At 35.0% G+C, this 21,259-nt stretch overlaps 1 protein-coding gene across 5 annotated transcripts in view; it reads right to left on the bottom strand.

The window, feature by feature from the left end:
• PHF14 (PHD finger protein 14) overlaps window positions 1–21,259 on the bottom strand; it is a 155,477-nt gene that overhangs the window by 44,681 nt on the left and 89,537 nt on the right. For 3 of the 5 annotated variants that reach the window (XM_048950407.1, XM_048950406.1, XM_048950408.1), the window contains exon 17: window positions 12,955–13,072. In XM_048950407.1, the coding sequence (XP_048806364.1) occupies window positions 12,955–13,072 (118 nt within the window). Of the gene's footprint in view, window positions 1–9,341; window positions 12,323–12,954; window positions 13,073–21,259 lie in introns of those variants that run through there. The other 2 variants (XM_048950410.1, XM_048950409.1) reach the window with 2 other exon arrangements.

The raw sequence follows: 21,259 nt of genomic DNA, 5'->3' as shown, positions 1-21,259 counted from the left end.
GCACTCTGAGTTTATAACGTACATTTTATAGCTCCCTGAACTTTCCTCATATGGCATCCACTTATCTGCCTGTAGTTCAGTGCTTTGTAGCTGTTCTATCCTGCTCTGGGAGAAGGCTCTATGTGCCCTCTTCTTTACCACAGCCCAAGTTTTTAACTCGCTCTGCTCTCCCCTGAGAGGCTTTTTGTGTATTCCTCCATGTAGAGCTTTTATATTCCTAAGAATGTTTGTGTGCTCACATTTCCCCTTCTGTGCCAAGGGGTCCTTCTGCAGTCCCATTAATTTACCCCATTTTGCTTCTCTCTCTCTCTCTTTCTAGACCCCATCTCAAAAGGTATCATATTTTACTTGCTCTGATAAGGCAGAGATCAAAAACATTTCTTCAAGGCTATGAAATAATTTAAGAAATGAATCCATCTATGTTTGAGCGTGTATATAAAAATATTTCTTATGTCCCCCTTTTAAGGAGGAGTAAAATGTGCAAAGTTAAAAAAAGAAAAAAAAAAATCTTAGATATCCTTTAATGAACTTCAACCAATTATGTTATGAATCTTATTTTGCAAGTGCCCCTGATTTATTCATCCATACTGGTCAGCAGAGTGCAGTAACTCAAGAATACTTTGAAGTAAGTTTAAGCTACTAATGGAAATACATACTCTTATTAATGCAAAGTAGCCAGCTGAAACATAGGGATGTTTTGTTCTGTTAGACTGAGCTGCACTGACAATGGGCTGTTTACTTAAATGGGAAGGAGCAGCCCAGTTGACACAATTTCAGAGGTGACATTTATCAGCCATCTTTTGCTGAGCCTGCAGGAATTGAAAGGTCAAACCCACTGCTGCTGCTTGAAGGCATCCTCAAAAAGGCCTGGAAATTCCTCATTCTTCTCTAATTAAGAACACCAAGAATGATATATGGAATGATGAGGCTAAATTAGCTCAAAATATAGATCTTACTCTCTATTTTTAGGGGGCTTATTTTCCTCTTTTTATCTTTTTAAAGCAAAAATCTTTTTTGTTTCTAATCTGTATTAAAAAACACACACCAAGACCTTCTTCAATATAATTCCTTAAATAACATTGAAGACTAAGTTGCTTTAGCTAAAAACATTATGCACACGGTGCTTACAGAAACATGCAAATTATAAAATGCAATAACTGAACTGAATATATCTGTGTTATTAAATTTTAGACTTTCTACCTTCAGACTACTGATATGCAGTTCCACAAAATCTCTTATTAAAATGGGAATGGAATAGCTTTTGTAGTTAGTGAAACTAAAACACAAATACCTTTGATACAGCAAATGTAAGAGTGATTTTAATAGTCATTTCATGCCTAAATTACTCTCTTTTGATGTTGCTTCTTCACATCTCCACGAAACATATATATCAAACATAGAAGTATTTATCCTTCTACTCCAAGGATAAACATCAGCCAGATCCCAAGCTTTGTGTGAGAGAAGAGAATGTTCTAAAATGCAAACATACTTCCTAAGTGCTGACAAGGCCCCTTCTGAATCAGCTAGGACTACACAGCTGGCATCAGCACAACCTGGAGAAGGTGGCATACACAGCCCAGATTAATACGAACAAGACTATGGAAAGCACGTGATGGAACAAATCAAATGTGCCAGACATGCATTACTGCGGGCAGTGGAGCATGCAAGAAATTCCTGACTAGAATTACAGAGCTGATGAATTCAAAACAAGGCTACGTTCCATGAAACAAATTTTGGGCTTCGTTATAGACCACTTTCAACAACCAACAAAATGCAACACAACTGTCAGAAATAATGAACAACAAGCCCTGACTGAATGAAAGAACAGAGCTTTCCCTATCCTCCTTTCCCAATCCTCCTTTCCCAGTAAGCAAGCAAGTTGAAGGCAGAAACTGGCACTAGAATATTCAAACAATGCATTTTCAAACAACATTCTGAAGTTAATATATTTTGAAGTTAAAGTATTGATAAGCCTCATCAAAAGATCGTAAAAGACTGAAGATTGAATTACACAAGTAAGTCCCAATACAACACACAGGGATAGCCAAAACAGCCAAGATATGCCATCACTGGCAGCTACTGTCATGCAGCAGGAACAGTCCTTGTGCTGAGGATCAGCCAAATGTGTTGTATGTGTTTCAGAATATCACTAAATTGGCCATACCGACTGCCTGCCCATCTCCAGTTTTAGTGTCCCTTGAAAAGAACCCAGTTTGCACACTCTTGAGACTGCGCTGTAATGCAAATGAAAGTGTTGCAACTGGTGGCAACTGAGTGATTTGCTTCAAAAATGCATTCCTGATCTTAACCAAAAAGCAAACTAAGATACCTCTGATTAAGATCCTGAAATGAGAACACCAGCATGCAGAACCATTCTGGATTATCAGGTTTCCTTCCTTCTCCAGAGATTCACTGAACTGAAAGCTCTGTGGAATCTAAACCCCCCTTTTTTTTTTTTTTTTTTTTTTCTTCCCCTAAATAACAAAAATAGACACATTAATACATTTAATACCTTACTTGTAGAATAGGCTTGATCGCTTCCCTAAATTCACTGGTCATTCATTCAACAATCACAGTGTGGACCCTAGCTGACTTTTCTCTTCTGCTTAAGAGAGCTCAAAACCATACTTATGTAGAGGTTACTTAACTCCCTGTTCTTTAGTTGAGGCAGATTGCTTTGCATGGAAAAAAAGGATTCACTGGATAAAATGATAAAATGATTAATATCTGATATGTACCCTTATTTATTGCACAGGACTGGTTACACATTTAGCATCCATTATGTCAATTACTGAATCAATCTGCTGATGCCCTTCTATTTCCAAAAATAAACCTGCAATGTGATTAACTCACTCTAAGTACACTTCTGAGCCTTCCATAAATACTGAATTATCTTCTTATTTCCTTTTTGACACTTCTCTTCTATGGCTATTTATACCACATTTGGAATGATACCATCTGCCCGTCAGTCTTCACAAGACCAGGAGCTGGAAGAAACCTTGGTATCTACACATTCCAAGGCTTTCCATACATAATTTTTTTTTTCCTTTCTGGTACAGTTCAGTGCAGTTTAAATACACTTAAGACTTCTCAAACATGCTCAAAGGTGTTTCAAACCACTGAACCAGATAATAATTTTCAACTGTTACCAAAGACACATTTACAAAAATCTGAGATAAGCTTAATTGCTGCCAGAATTTATCAATGCAATATGCATTTTAAAGGTTTTGTGAAAATCTTCTGAAAAGCCACCTTAAAACCCCACATAGTATTTGTGCACTTTCTTGGTAGAGCTAATTATAATGCTCTTATATTCCCACACAAGATATTTGCTGAGCCAATTTTAAGAAGAAGGAACTTTTCTGCTACAGAATGCTAAAATTCAAGTGGTGAGGCACTCCTTTGCACAGAAAGTGGCTGACACAGCACAAATCAGCAATGCCCAGCTGTCTTCTGCAAAATGTGATTAAACCTGGCTGGCACTACAAGAATCTCTATTTGGGAATGGCAACAACCTCACAACAACTATCTAACACTACCACAAAAAGCAAATCTTGACTCTGCTAAAATTCATTACTTGCTTAGCACTTCATAAAATGGCATTTTTTCAATTGTGTGCTTTTTAATTTTTTCCCTTCCCTCCCTTCTCCTTTCTCTCTCCTGATTCAATATGACTGGATTTTGTATAGGCATCATTATTAGTTTACACTGATGAGTGACACGTTTCTTAAAGTGGCATACATGGCTGCCCTTCTTTGAAACCCTTTAAAATAAAATCAGTCTTGAGAGTAAACAGGAGTAGGCAATTAGGAAACTACAATACAATGTTCAGATCCTATCCAGAGACTAACAATTAAAGATCTAATTCTTCCTCTAACATACAGGATTTGATTACAGGTGCTAAGTTAATTTTCAGAGTAATAAAGTTGAGACCAGTTGTGAGGAATCAAGATACATAATTCTTCTCTAATTACATACTTTCTAGTTCTGTGTAAGACGTAAGGCAAGAAATATACATAATAGGCTTTCAGCAGCAACAGAACTCTACTTTGCAAAATTAGAGTGGATGAGGATGTCACCAGAATTCAGATACAACCTGCACTTCTCAGGATTCCTTTTGTTTGTTTTGTAATTGTAAAGTACACACCTCTTGCTACTTTCTGTTGACAGTCTTCAATTCTTGAATGAATATTCAAATTATAAAAGATTATGTACACTGCACATGCTTTTACAAAAGCCCTCCTGGCATCTGGTCATCAAAGCCAAAAATTTAATCAAGGCTTGAAAAGTTAAAAAAAAAAAACAAAAAACAAAAAAGGAAGTCATTTACAGATCATTCTATTCATTTCCATATGTTTTCAGAATCAATGTGAGTTCCACTAAAAAACAGATAACAATCACAATCTTCAACTGGCATGTTAACAGAAAATAGCATTGGTCAATTACAATTTACTGGTAAATTTGTTGATGACGCCACTATCAGTAAAAAGCCCCTATAAATACTTTAAAGGCTCAGTCATTATTTTTGGAATTCTACAGTAGGGTAAATTATAATACTTTGGCAGCTAAAATTTGGTGACTTTCACATACTTGTATTTTCCTTCTCCTACTTCATTTTGAAGGAAATGCAAAACTGAGCAAACCTGGATTAAAACTGCTATCTTCATGTTGCTTACATTTCTATGTATTCCCTTCATTACAATCACAATGCTAATCAACAGCTGTAAATATTTAGAGATTAATTTTCAGAAGCACAAATGATAAAATTTCCAGTTACAGGACGCATTCCTCCTACCCTTCTCAGGCAGTATTCTTCCATCAGCCTTCTCATGTACTTTGAAAGCATGTGCACCAGAGAGGAGTTATAAAATCGTCTTATGCTGGGGTGCTGCTCAGTGTTGAAAATGTACTCTCCTTTTCTTTTATTCTCTTATGATGAGTTAGCTTAAAACTAGGTTTAGTGGCTTTATAGACACAATAATAACTGCTTTTTGGATTTTACCAATTGTAGATAGATCCCAGCTTAGACTCCTTGCCACTCAGTAGAGTGGTAGTGAGCAAGTTAGGCTGCAAATTCATTTTGTCATGGCTTAAGAAGCGTAAGCCATAATTCAGTAGAAAAGCTATTTCCCAGATAAACCATAATTGTAAGCAGATTTTGTTGGAAGCATAACCTAAAGAAGGTAAGGAGGAGCAGCGGTGTTTCTAACTGCTGCCCAGTGAAGAGATTTTCTTTCCTCAATCATTACTTTATGCTAGATAATAGTTATTCTATCAAAACTAAACCACATCTAGAGTTCTAAATGCTTAAACACTAGATTGTGTTTATTCAGATTAGATGCATTAAAAATGTATCATCGCTATACTAAGTGGTTCAAATCACTAAGCCTGACACTTCACTAGTATCAGGAACCTCTTAAATTAGATATGAATAAGCATCATAGAAAGGCTTGGGTTGGAAAGGACCTTAAATATCATCTAGTGGCAACCCCCCTGACATGGGTAGGACTGCCACCCACCAGCTCAGGCTACCCAGGGCCCCATCCAACCTGGCCTTGAACACCTCCAGGGATGGGGCACCCACAGCTTCTTTGAGAAGCCTCCACCCTCTGAGTAAAAAACTTTTTCCCTGAACACGCAACCTAAATCTCACCTCTTTTACTTTAAAACCATTCCCCTTGTTCTATCACTGTTAGATCACGCAAGAAATCATTCCCCCTCCTGTTTATAAGCTCCCTTTAAATACTGGAAGGCTGCAATGAGGTCTCCCTGAAGCCTTCTTTTCTCCAGGCTAAACAAGCCCAGCTCCCTCAGCCTGTCTTCACAGGAGAGCTGCTCCAGCCCTCCAATCATTTTCGTGGCCCTCCTCTGGACCTGCGCCAAAAGCTCTGCATTATTCCTGTACTAGGGGCCCCAGGCATGGTCACAATATTTAACAAGGGTATTCTATCAACAGTGAAAATTAATGACGAAGTTTGATTCTAAACACAGCCACCCCTGTTTATTTACACTTCATTAATTTTTTTTTTAGTTACAATAAAGCAAAAAAGTAATACTTTGACTTATAAGACACAAAGCCTTATAAAATTAAATCATTTCAATTTAAAGGTAGTATAAGGAATCAAGAAACATCACTCTTTTCAGTACTATTTGAAACATCATGTTTTTTTTCTACTTTTGTTATAAAACATTCAATATAATAGAACGCATTGTATTATACTACTGTTCCCCCACTAAGAAAATGAAGTTGTAATGGTGTGCAAAATTTCAGTTTTGAAAAGATTCTGAATTGTTGGGTTATGAAAGAATATGAATGAAGTGAAGCAGCACGGGACTTCTGTCTCTTAGCTAAGAAAAATGAATCTTGGAAATGAAACAATTTTTGGACCAAATATTATTAGTGGAGTTTTAGTAACAAAAATACCTATTTAAAACTGCTGCGCAGTGTAAATCTGGGACAACAGGCTCTTACCAAGCTTATTATAACTGTTTTTTCTGTTTGTTTTTCAAAATTTAATATGAGAATAAATTATATATTTCACTTTGAATTCCTAATTGGAAATTAAAAGCCCTATCTTTTAATCACTTTTATTATTACTCATTGATCTATTCCAATGTCATACTTCAAAACTAGAAATCTTTTTTCAATTTGGAACAACTGTATATCATTAATTTCTGGCTGGCACTAGATCGACTGCCCTCTGAGTAACCAGTCAAAAAGATTTGTTCAGAGAAGGTTATGAAAAAGAGAACGCTGTAGCATATTGCCCATTTTTTCACAATACCTTTTGGTTACAGTTAAACTGAACTTACTAGGAAGCACAAGCACTGGAAGTCCAAGATGAGGATTTGGCATCCAGTGACACGGGGTGTTTGGAACTGGTAGAATTGATTTTGTTGTGGAGAAGGATTGAAATAAATATCCATTCCAAACATATTTTACAGTGCTTAACCTTTTTTTTTTTTTTTTCTCACTAAAACCTAAGCTTCCTACATACACCATGGGATGTACTGGCAACTGAGTGTATCTGATTATTTGGATTCATTTGTGGATTTAATACCAACTAACTCTATCCTGAACTTATCCTCTCTATATAAATCAAGCTTCATCTTAAGTTAATTTCAAGGTTGATTATTTTTGGAACATTTTATGGTATAAATTATTCAATAGATAGATCTTTCACATTTATTTGCCAGAAAATAACAGAGGCTGCACCAATTAATTTTTCTAAATATGGGGAGCAAATGCTAGAACACACTTGGCAGTATTAACTGGCCAACTGATAAGAACTAATCTACGCTGTAATGTGACTTTTTTTTTTCTTGAATTGTCTGGACACACAAAAGTCTTCCTGTGACAAGGTTTGGCATTACCAAAGTTCACAAAAAAGCACTGCTAAAGTTTCACACAGTCTTAACATTCGGATAATTTCTTCTTGTTTAATTTCAAGACAGTCATTCAATGGTGTCCAAGGCCTCATGGCTGCTCACAAATTTATGAAGACAAGGACTTCAATGTGTATTTTCTAGCATATATATATATATATATACATATACAAATATACATGTTTGTAAAGCTTTTATTGTATGACAGAACACGTCCCAAGGTGATTTATGTAGCATCACTCAACTCTACTCAAAAAGTTTTAAAATATATGAACAAATACAAAAGGGTTTGACTGTACTGTTCTTGATCAACACATAAGAAAATAAGTCATAATATCCACACCCATTAGAAGTGAAAATAGATTCCATCTTTTCAAATCTGGTCACTTACAGTATGCAATTCACTATTCTGTAACACTGAGTTAAGCCTGAAAAGTGTTGCATAAAGCAAAATGGAAAAAAAATTCAATTTATGTTCGCCTGCCATCAGCTAGCAGATTTGTTAGCAGTATTCATTTGTCATTTTCCAGGTACAGTGATGTTTGCCTTGGTGGCAGAACATTTACTTGTATGTTGTGTTCTCAAAAGAAACTGCACTGACTAAATTAGGGTCACAGCTTCTTTACAAGCACTGCAGTCACCCTTTGTCAGAATACGCAATTAAAAAAAAGTTTCAGATAATACAAAGGACCTTTAATAATACAAAATCTTATGCGTATTTTTGGAAAGATGTGTTTTAAATATAACTACTTTTGCACTGAGTGACAACTACAAATTACTATAAAACATATATAAGACATGATTAAGCACAAATATAAAATTACCAGTTTGTGTCAAACTCACATTTCATATTAAAATAGTGTTTTCTCGTATATATAAACCTCTAAAAACTTTTCCACTTTAAAAACATTTCCACTTTCTTGGAAATGCACAGTTCTGAATGTCAGTAAATGCCTGGATAAAGTATGTCAATGCAATGTAAATTCCATCATCTTCTACAAGTACTCAAGCAAACAGAATTCCACTCAGACTAATCCCTTCACTAATCTAAATTGTTTAGCCCCTACAGACCATGGATAGGAAAAGGCAGCTCGACAGAACAATCCATTGAAATTTAAGGAAAATGTCTCAAATAAGAGCACAGTAATGGCAACCAGGAAGTTAAGACACAGGGATTAAAGAATTAAAAATCCCATAAATTTGTTACTCAGTTGCAACAATCCAGACCACATCATTATGATGACTTTCAGCTTACACCATCTTACACCATCACCAGCTGCAGCTCTCAGAATTCAGCATTTTTGCATGTTAGGCCAAAGGATCCAAGCTAGGCAGCAGCAAATGAGGAAAAAAAAAAATACTAAACATCTAAAAATGCTTATTTTGTCTAGCATGCACAGGAGCTTGGAGTGAGAGAAGGGTAAAATTCAATCTTCCAGTCACAGCCTACTTCAAACATAAGGGCAATCTTTTTCTTTTCTGTCCCTGAAATGATGAAATTTTTGTTTTTGTGTCTTGCAGAACCTGAAGACAGTATTTTCTTTTAACACTCAACCCAGATCATTCTCTTTCAGTGACCTCCAAAAGCTAAATGGGAGAAGGCATAGGTTCTATAGAAAAAAAAAATACAGTGTGAACTTACTAAAGGCTATAAATTCATGCACAGCCACAAGAAGAATACAGTGCTGCACACAATCTTAATTTGGGCATTTCCTACATTCTGAGAGCTTGACATTGGGATTTCTTAGTTCTGCTGTTACTTTTATTTATGAACACAGTCGCTTGCAAGGGTGAGAAAACACACTCTGAGATACAGGAATAATTTTAAAAATTAAAAATTAAAGACATCATGAAATTGACAAACCAAGAACAGATGAGAAACTTCTCATCTCAGAGAATTTCTTAAAAATTCACATCATTTTATTAGCATAAAATTCTATAGACAAAAAGAATTAACTTCCTTTTTTTTCTGACCAAATTAAGATTTGAAAGCCAGATACACCAAAAGAAGTGCTGCTGCTTTGCTACTAAGTAAAAGTGTCCACAATTGCTTTCCAACATGAAAGGTATGCAAAAAATACTACTTGCCAGGGCTGGTGTGTCATGGATTTGTAGTTCCAGAAAATATTTACTGAGGGGTTTAGATGAAAATTCTATGCACATACTCTGACAATTTATTTCCACTGAAAAAACGCAATGCTGTAAGGAGATGAAATAAAAGCAAACTAAACAGAAGTCTACAGGCAAGGCAGCTGATCTTGCAGCACTCAAATAATGACCTGACATGTACACTCTGCAGCATTTTGCAAAAATGATTGTGCACAAAAATGAACAAATAGAAACCAAAGAAGTCAATGACTATGGTCATTGCAACTAGCATGATATATTTTTAAAGTTTTTGCTGCCTTGGTACTTTGCAAAATTTTGAAATTGAAAGAGATGCTTCAAACAGGACTTTTTAAAAGGAAGGCAATAGAAAGAATTCCTGAATTGCCACATTTAGTAATAATGAGGCCCCATAATGAGCCCTTAAATCACATCATAAACACATGGGCAGGCCACATTAATTCCTACTGAATGATACATCACAATAATAAAAATTTTGTGTTGTTGGTTTTTATGAAATTATACTTTTAAATGTTCTATTTTCCTTCTGAATATCACTATTTGAAACTATCATGACATTTAGGATTTAGAGTGCTTTTTGACAATACTTAAAACACACCATAACACATCAGGCAGATGGATGGTGTTACAGAAATGGAGAGCCTATGGGTTCACTTCAGCTTTCATGTGATGCAGCAAAATCTACAAGGCATTTGAGATGAGAGACCTTGTCAGACTTTAGTAGTGAGCTTCACCCATTCCATCAAGTGACAATGAGTATTACCAGCAGAGAAGCTGTTGCCCTCATGCCCTACAGCAGTCTCTGCCTGTCTGTTGTTTGACAGGCAGGTTAATATGGGAATTCTTCCTCCATGCTGGTGGAAGAACTGACACAACTGTTGAGAGTCCTGTGACTCGTATGAGCAAAACAGAAGGAGAACGTCCACACTTGTAATAGATGGCAATGTAAAGTGTACATTTATTATCACTACATTACATCTCTTACACCATGGTCATCAACAAGTGTTTAGTAAAAGCAGAAAATAAAAACACATTTTTTGCTGCCAGTGCTATGTAGATCTTCCTGAACATACAAAATTGAAACTTGTAATTATAAGTAAAAACCCATTAAAGATTACATGCAATACACTATTACCTCTCTTCAGTGAATTAGTGTAATTTACTTACCAATTGTTTCCAAGGGCCAAGACTGCTGCAGAAGACATCACTGCAGAATTTTAAAACACATACACTAACAGTGATTTAAATTGGATCATAGCAGATGAAAAACATTGAAGGAATGAAAACTAAACAATAGTCTCCTTGGCAAAAGCTGGAAATTCAATCCTATTTTGCTGCTATAATCCGTACTAGAAACTTCACTTGTGACATACCAAAAATTGGATTTAGTAAGTGACTGAGAGATTGAAATTGCTGGGAGCTCAAGCTTGCAATTCATCCATAGGTCAGGCAGAGTGCAGCAAACAAGCAAACTTCTCTACAGCTTTCCTCTCCCTATCTCTAAGTACACTGCTGAGGGACTACCCCCTCTAGCAAGGGGCAGAAAAAGTCTCATCAAATTGTGATAGATAACACAATAGTAAAACCACATAGAAAACTGAATGCAAAAATGAAGTACATAAAGAAAGCCCTAACCTCCTAAAACCACATTCACTTTAAGGAAGGTTTGCAATGAGTGTAACTCAATATTAAAGTGTTTGAATTTAAATCATGCAAATGTTCTAGAAAAATACTTTAAAACAGAGAAAAAAATGCAGCTTTTTCAGAGCATTTCTCTGTACAGCTTTGTGAAAAAGCGATGTGAAAGTGGCTACCCAAAACCACAAGGAGTCCTCATAAGACAATTTTTCAGCACCTTTCATATCCATTTTCATTCAAATACCATTCAAATTGCTTAAATTTGAAAGTGCAAATGACTTTATTATTTAAATATACTCATTTAGAAGTCTCTACGGAATGAAAAAGAAAATCAGATACAATAACAAGCATTTTTCTTTTTTTTAATTTGTATCACTAACATAATACAAAATACATTGTCAATCTAACAGTAAATTTCATTTACTCTTCAAAACACTGTGGTTTTCAATTTAAAATTAACACATGCCCTGCACTAAAATGATGTCAATCATACTTAGTTTACACAATAAAGTATTCTATATTTTTTATCTGGTACATAACGTTCTAATCTCCTGAAGAAGAAGTTACAAACTCTGCTTTTTTGAGTTTGTTTACTCAGAAGAAGTCAAGTAAATTGGAGATGGAAATTCTAACATTATCAAGGACCTGTTTTGCTTTAAGCAGGTAACAAAACTTCAATAATTTCAATTCACTCTTGGAATGTCCATTCCATGTAAGTGGTACTCAAGAGAGAGTTCTTGATGTCCAAAATGTAGTGGACAGCTAATTTCCGATGGTTGTCTTCATATTTTCTTACAGAAGAATTAAATTAACTCCCCCACCACATGAAACTGAGAACCATTTCTTCCTAGTCGCAAGTCAAAAACTATACTTGTACATTTGGTATCTGCTTCTTTAGAGCAACATCCACATATGCCAACACATAACTTATGACAGCACCTCTGCAATAGCTGTGTCCTTTTTAGTTGAAAATATTCTGCAAACACCAAGAAAGTAGCAGAACAAACTAAAATTCCAGATTTTTTTTTTTTTTTAACAAACAAACAAATAAAAACCAACAAAACATTCATGTACCAGATGAATTTGTAAATCCAATTTTAAAAATTAAGTACATAGTATTTCTTGCCAGGTTAAGGTGACGACAGAAGAGAATGCAGTACTATGGAAACTTCTGTACAGAAAAGCAAAGAAGCACATTTTTATTTTTTAGTAAGTTAGTACTGCAGAAGAGTACTATTTCTGTCTATAGTATTAAGAGATAAAATCTAAATCTATGTCAGAATTTTAATTCTGACTTTAAAATGTCATATATTTGATCAAGGCATACTCATCAATATAAACTATTAAGGACTTCCACAATTTTTAGCAGTAGTTGAAAAAACAAACAAACAAAACCCACTAAAATCAACAGATTTATTCAATCAAACCATCTTCATTAATTTTGACAAAGATATATTTGCTATCTCTGTTCTTAGAGGTTTTTGTTCTATACTAATCCAAAAATACTTTCACTTCTATGTAATATTACCAATCCTGATAGAGTACATTATTCACTCCTTTCTCAGAGAGAACACTACAATATGAAGAGAAAACATGTAACTCAGATAATAAAATTCTCTTTATTGATTATTTTCATTTTGCATACATTCTGGTGTTGTTTTTTTTTTTTTTAACCTGTTTTACAGAGAATCTGAAATCATTATTTTATGACCTCCTGCTTTTCAGAGCAGATCAATTTAGCATTTCAACAACAGCTGTGAGATGGCAAAAACTCCAACTACTTCACAGGATGAATTAACTTACTTTGGAAGATGTAGAGTCACATTCCTGACAGATCCATCCGTAGCCAGTTTGCTTTGGAGACTTTTTCAAGGGAGGGTCTAAACAGCCAAAATGGTAACAGAGTCTGCATTCATCGCATCTGTGAAAGAAAAAAATAAATAAATCTATGTATATGTGAATTGTATTCCTGTATTATTTTACATTGAGCTTCCCTGCAATTCTCAGTGCAAGATTCTTTGATCCATTGTCAGGGTACAAAAAGTACATCTTCTACAAGTGTAATTTTCAAATGCCAAGTATGTTCTGCCAAATTTGGAATATTCCAATGCAGACACTCATGCATCACCTTCATCACTATCTCATATAAATGATATTATTTAAGAGACTTGCTAATCAAAGAAAAGAATATAGCCAGTTCATTTTTGTCCTTTATTCAGGTATTTTTTATTAAACAATGGCAATATTGATTTTTCATAGTCATTTCACTTAGTTATTTTTACAAGGCAAACAGTGAATCGCTCACGCATTCAATAATTCAAGTATAATTTACAGCTACAAATCAGGTATTTTAAACTGTAACTATGTAGTTCATAAATAAAGGCACAAAACATTTTCTGATTCTCTTCCAGTGTGCTGGAAAGGGATGACTATTTAAAAAGACTGTGATATTTCACTGTGATCTTTCATTTATAAAAACTGTCCTATGTATAAATAACACTTTTTTTTTTTTTTTTAATAAATCTTTTTGTTACTGTTTTGTACTTTGTTTAGTCCAGATGTGAAGCTCAAAACAAATATTGTAATTTCCTTGCTCACCTATTCTTAATGTACCAGAATTGAAGAAATCCTACAATATAGGAAGTCCTTTACAAAAGGAAAGTGCTGAAAGGATAATATGTTCAAAAGGAGAAAAATATTTTAAAAGCATATTCTCATATATTTTAAAGAACTTCACTTTATTTGCATACCCCCTACAGCCTTTCATATGAAAAATAAAGCTTTTTTCAAATTTACTTTGCAATATTATCTTTCTGAAATAGAGTCTGAATGAAAGCCATTGCAAATAATAAAAAAGTAAGAAATAAAGATTTAAGAATTAGAATCTCTAAGAATTTCCTTGGGCTTTCTCTCTTTGCTTCCCTTGATACCAATTTCTCCACTACAAAAACATGCAAAATCTCTGAAAACTGCAGTAAGAGTATGGCATGATCACCACTAGATAGAAGACAAAGGTGTTATAATTATCAACAAAGAGAAAAGCACTGTATCACAGAAAGACTGAAGTAACAGAACACCTTGCTGTATTAAAAGAAGAAAATACACAAGTGACTCCAGGAATTAGTCTCCACATACAAGAGAGGTAACTATTTTATGATGACAACTACTTTATCTAAGTAGTCACATTTGTCCTTGTCAAATCTGTGTTGCTTGGGAAGCCCTCTGTTTTCACACATTGTACGTAAGACATGAGCACTGTTAAAGGTCCTGTTTGTACTGTTTTTATTAGTCCAGCCTGAATCTCCCCTGGCTCAGCTTGAAGCCATTCCCTCTGGTCCTATCACCAGTTACATGAGAGAAGAGGCTGATCCCCAGCTCACTACAACCTCCCTTCAGGTAGTTATAGGGAGAAATAAGGTCTCCCCTGAACCTCCTCTTCTCCAGACTGAACAATCCCAGCTCCTTCAGCCGCTCTTCATAAGGCCTTTGGATAATTTAGTAATAATACAATTGTAATTCCAGGACAAACAACACACTGAAAACTTATACAAGAAAGTCATTCTGTTTAGTTCTAATGTAGAAATAAACTATTTAAATATATAAGTAGTTTTATTTCTTGTTAAAGTAACAAAAAGGTTGACTTGGAGATTATATTCCTGTATTTTAATGACATATGTGATCTTCAAGAAAAGACCAAACCTCCTTTCAGACTCAATGTTCTCTCATTTGTAAATACATTTTTACTAACCTATTTCATACCTATAATCCTGTCCACTTAAGTACTTACATTTGAGCAGTGCTCACCAGAGCTCTCTAGTTTCCCTTCTAGTAAGCTGTTTGAGATCCACTAAGTAACATAAAATGAAGACTCAATGCTATTTTTGATGAACACGGAGTATTTTAGAGCTTAATCCTAAAAACCTACATCTGGCTTAAATAGCAGCAATTCAGGTTGCATTTTTTTTCTGAAGCAATTGCCTATACACAAAACTGTTACATATTATGCTCAACAAACGCTGCTTCCCCTTCAGAATTACAATTTGCTACATTTCATCGTGTGTATAAAATTTGGTACCTAGAAAGTGGTATTTCCTAACTTCACCTTCAGCCACATTTCAGAAGTATGCTGAGAAAGACTGCAAAGGCTGGACTCAAATAACCAGAATGTGGAGAAAGTAAATGCAAAAGCTCCATTAAAACTGAGCGTTTTCAATTTATATCATTACTTTCATTACTTCAAAGCTGGGTAATTTACAGGACAAAAATTGCATTTTCCTAGAATGAGCTAACACTTATGAAAATGCACAGACACAAAACAGGTTTCAGATACTAGATAGCTGCTATCTGCATTTGCACAGCTGAGAAAATGCAAACAACAAAGCATTCTCAAAATATAAAAAGCATAGCTAAAAATAAGACTATGTCAAATATTTTGAAACAGTTTCTTTATATTGCTTTTATTGGAGTATCAATTATGTATTGATGAATACAACTTCACAGAACCTGAAGTTCCTGGAGCATGATGCTGGGAAAATTGGATGAATACAGACTGTACTGTGGTTCAAGATGGTGTGTTAGCTGTCTGGCGAGCCTGTTGTTTGCTGACACTGAATTGGGACAAAAAGTGAACCTTAAACATATCTTAGTACAGAGAACAAAACTGGTATTCATAATTCATAATTCCAGAAGAAAACCTTATGTCCATGTTAGAAAATGGCAATATTAAACTACGACTAAGCCTTGAAGAAAATACAACTGTGTTCTTTTGTCTAGAAATATAAAATGACAGAAAATCCACAGTAAGATTCAAAAAATAAGAAAACGCTTTCAAACTAAATAAGAGATCGAAATTGCTGGGTCACTAAAAGCGTCACGCTGACAGCCTCACAGTCTTCCAGTAGATGTGCTCATAGATCAGTCACAACTTGGACACTTACAGAGCAAAGGAGCTACACTGCATTGTCATTTACAAATACCACCCACTTCCATCCTGAGAACAGTTTAACAGAGTCAGTGTTAAACTATCAGGCTGAGGGAAAAAAGATACAAAACCAAGAAACTCTTCAGCTTCTTCCACTTTAAAAAAAATCAAGCTAAAGTTGTTACCTTTGAAGATTCAAGGTCACATTTCCAAAACTGGCCTTAAACTAGGAAAAGTTATTTGTGGATATTCTTTTTTTTTTTTTTTTTTTTTTTTTTTTTTTTGTCATTGTTAAGTCTATAATCTATAACTGCAATTAAGTGCCCAGTCATTTTCAGTCTGGCTAGCAAATGGACCTAAAACTTTATGAAAATCAGAGCTCCACACAAATACAAGCTAAACTAACCTTCTAAATTATCTTTAACTGACAGATAATTGCTTACTATCAATGTTTTAACAACCCTGAAATCACTTCATGCATCAAAATTAGAAATTGTTGTGTTCCTCATTCCAGCAATTAATTGGGATAGATATATGCCCACTACATGACAAGCAAATGGAGTCTGAAGAAGAAAGGTGGATTCTGGTGCATTAAGTTAGCAAATTAAATAATAATAAAGGAAAATATTTTTCACTTATAAAATACAAAATGCAGGTCAGCTACATCTTCACAGCAAGAAAGCCTGATTACGCATTTCTATACCTGAAATATGTCTGCTTTGTTCTTTAATAAAGTGATCTCCATCTGTTCATGTCCTTGGATATTTTTATTATTTTAGGCAGTACAGCTGGCTGTGCTCAAGCCTGACATAACTCTGTTTTCCTGTTCATAATTAACTAATTATCCTCTAATCAATACTGTAGATGCTGATTTTACAATGTAAATGAGATAAATGAGATAATGGCTGGAGTCAATCTCATTTTATTTACAAAGCTCAACACACACATCCAATTTCATTACATTGCATCTACCTACACAGGAGCAAGTCTTATCAGCTGGCCTGCAGAAATCTTCATGGGAGCACTGTGCTTTTACAGAGGAACAGCAAACGGAAAACCTTCCCATCACTGGCATGCCTCTAAGTCAATGGTTAATATAATAAAGAGCTGACTCAGCTAGAATGAAGAAACTTATTCTGCATTCAAAAGACAGCATCACCCATCTACAGCTGTAAAAGTAATTACCTACATGTCCCTGAAACACACCATTAACAAGCTAATCTTTAAATACAACTTCACAAATATGCTTCAGACTACAGAAAATCTTTCATGTATGTACACATCAATGCACACTGTCTGCAGTGTCATGCCAAAAGGTACTATACTGATCAAAACACAAAACTGATGAACTAACTCCTATTCATCACAATAGCTTAGTTGCTATTAGTACTATCGGTAATTAGCTTACTGATAAACCATCATCACTATTAGAGAACTTGTCATTTCAGAATTACTCTGGCAAAATGAGAAATAATTAGACCACAATTAGGACTGGTCTCATGCAGAATTTTTAAACTCTCAGAACTACAGTGGGTTGGATGTGCATTAAACCTCCTGTTAGTGGGGCAGATGCAACACAATGGCTAATCCAGATATGGCTGCATTTGACATAACTACTGCTATGCATTCTTCCCTGTTGGCTTGTGCTTGACTTCATTTCTGACTAAAGGTTCTGAAGACCTCAGGAGCAGATGCTCCCTCTCAGGCACTGGTCTTTTGGGACCTTTAATTCCTCAATGCCCAAGTGTTGGGCCACTGAGATTGCAGACAGCTGGAGACATGCACAAAGAGTTCTCTTCAGATTGTAGCACATTCTCGTGTTCAGACAAACATTTTAAATACATCTATGACAGTATAAGGCACTCTTTCTTTTTAGTGGCTGTATGATAAACCTGATGGCAAGGAGGTCCCTTCCAATCTAAAACACTCTGTGATTCTGAGTATGTAAGCATTACAAAAAAGACCAAAGTAAGCTCAAATGAATTCAAACCACTAAATCCAAGATGAGGACTTTAGACTGTAGTGGGTAAGCAGTGCTCCCATTACACCTTAATTGTAATGGGAACAACAGACAAATTCTGGATGGCAGGAGTGAGTACTAACAAAGAGGCTGTAACAGCAAATCCTACATGTGATGTCAAAGAAGTCACTTTCCAGGGCCCGTATTTAAAGAAAAAAATAATATAAAATCGAATGGTAATATAACTCTACAGCTGTACATTTGCTGCAGCTATTAGTGCTGCCTGGAAAGTACACCCTTCTACTTCCTCAAGGCCCTCAAAACATTTCTGTATTATGAAATATGTTAAAAAAAAAAAAAAAAAAAAGCATTCTTCCTTTTAGTTTTCTCTTCTGACACCTCTTAAAACAAAGATAAGCTATTTTAAGCTATTTCAAGACTTCGTATCTTGCACTGCCATTCTACTCCAAACTCTTCAGCTTCATGGATTCTGACAGAAATTGCTTTCACTTTGCTGTGACAAACATATGTCACAGCATGATGATACATGACCAATATAGGTCAAACATGAAGGAAAAGAGATGCTGTACTCTCATTCATACTCTTACTTCAAATATAAGGTCTAGATCCTTCACAACTCTTGCTTTCAGACTGAACAGGCAAGTCGAGTTTAAGAAAAATAAAACAAAAAAATCTCTTGCCTACCAATGGTATAAAAGCTTAAAATGGATGGTCAAGCCAACAGTTATAAGAAATAATTAGCATCAAAGCAATTTAGAACCGCGCTCTCACATACACTGATAAAGCTTTAGGTGACTTTAGCATCTGGCATGTGGCAGATTCCAGCACTGAAATGAATGTACATGCACTGAATGCTGAACATAAAACAGGACATAGCTCAGCCATACAGCCACATGAAACATAGGAACTGGTGATTTTGAACAGCTGTGTGTGTCGAAAGATGCTGGAGATTCAACTGGATGTAATTCTGAGGACTGACCTCAGTGGTCAGTCTTGCTTTGAGCGGGCAGTCAGGTCAGATGCCCTAAATTTATCTAGGATTCCATTATTTTCATAGTTTTGACTTCAAGTAAACAAAATACTCTTTCTCAGAAAAGTAATGATTATAGTATTACATAAAGCGATTAAAAGCCACTTTCAAATTTCTACTATGTTATGTACAATGCAGTCATATTAAAATGAAGTTTCTAAATTGCACAGATTGTAACAGTAGATAGGACAGCAGACTGTTACTCTCTTCTGTTACACCCAAAAGCGAGAGGGAGCATGGCTATTGCAGACAGGTGAGAGAATATAACTGAAACAGGTTGATTAGTACATTATATGTCTCATATGTATGTAAGTCATATTTATATATGGTCATATATATATATATGAGATATATATATATTATATATAGTATATATATATATAAAACACACACAATATAACACTTATGTCTCCTACTGAAGACAGAATTTGGACAAAATGTCTTCACACGGCAGGACATGTTTTCTAACTCTCAGCTGACAGTAGTTTCAGGATGAAGTACCCAGATGGTTTTGGATGTGGGAAACTGCATACTAATCTCTAGCTTACTTAAACTTTTGCCCATACCCTCGAGAACATTAATGAGTATTTTTTCTCCTTAACACACAATAATCTTGCTGCAAAACATTCACACACTTGGAGGATCTGTGCTATACTTTTTGGCACCTCCTACATTAAATGTATTTATCGCTGGTTATATGACAGCATGAATTTCTATGGCTCTGAAAGTTAGGAGAAAGTTCTACTTTAAAGCAAAAAGCTAAATGAAACACTCTATGAATTCAGAAAGAAAAAAACAGCACATGTCGCTTCTACTCCCCCCTTCTGCCCAAGATGCTTATCATTAGGTAACTTAAGCACTGAATATTTCATTTTAGCAGTACTGAGAAAGTGTCAACTATTCATAAGAGTGAAAGAAAATAAGCATTATCTGGCACAGATTTCTATAGCTAAATTTATTATAGTAAACCCAAAACTGCCACCTTTCCTACTTGCTTTTTAATATTAAAATGAACAGAAACAAACCAGACGAAACCAAAATAAACAATGCAAAATCCAAAAACAATGACTATTTGGGGTAAGGTTAGACTCTGAACTAGCTAGCTATGAGACACTTCTATGCAAATCCAGATATTTTCTGAATTGTCAGCAATTCATCTGTGTCATGAAACTTAGTTCACAGACAAATAATGATTTACATGAATGCTATAAAGAAACTTTATTTACTATACCTGTAAGTGAACAGCTTCCTTTCAGCATGAAGTGTTCACTTCTCTCTCTCTCTCTCATAGTACTTCAATACTACAAAACACAAGGCTTCATTAAATTATTTTGCAAAATTTGCTAAGGGCTCACTTAAACAAGAGGAAACACTATATAAAACACTACGTTAGATGCATTTTTATTTTTGTTAATGTTGTAGAACTACTGTATAGAGTTTATATTTACAGCACTTTTAAGTTCTAATTAAATCTTTCTGTGAAGACAATTCCTTCGACACACATTAAGATAATGTTAGTCAAATTACAGCCCTCCCAAAAGTGCAAAATACCTTTTTCCTTGGAAAGAATAAAAATTCTGATAGGACCAGAATTACCTCCACTGACAAATAATATAGGACTGCAGCTATGGTGCCATTCTCAAGTGTTCAGACTACACTTAGTTAAACTGAATGGTGCACTGTTTGTGAACTGCAACAGAAACCTCGTTACAGACGTGAAGATTGCCAACACTTCTTTCAAAAACTGAAATATTGAGTGTTAACATCTGGCTTTCCAGAAAAGGAGAGGCAAATGACGCAATGAATCAGAAGATGATTATAGAAAGATTAAAAACTAACCTAATGTCAGAAGAAAGTGCCAAAGAAAGCAAGCAATCCTATACAGGGACTCTACTGGGGGACAGATACATAAAATACAGCTGGAAATCCACTTGGGGTTAGTAAACATGCCCAAGAATAACAACAGTTTTTAACATACCTAAGTCTGGTCTTAAAAACCTTCAATAGCAGAATTTATTCAACTTCCCTCACTTCTCTAATGCAATTAGATGCAATTACTGTAAACCCTTTCTATTGCTTTTCTAAGTCATCTTGCTAAAATATCTAACCAGACTTGAACAACAATTTTATTTTTTCCTTGTTTGTGGTACTTCTGTCTTCATCTCTCTAAAAACCT

This window comes from Lagopus muta, chromosome 7 (assembly GCF_023343835.1).
Source record: "Lagopus muta isolate bLagMut1 chromosome 7, bLagMut1 primary, whole genome shotgun sequence".
In the NCBI taxonomy this organism is placed as follows: domain Eukaryota; kingdom Metazoa; phylum Chordata; class Aves; order Galliformes; family Phasianidae; genus Lagopus; species Lagopus muta.
The sequence above is the reverse complement of the archived record's forward strand: the minus strand, read 5'-3'. Positions and strand labels throughout refer to the sequence as shown.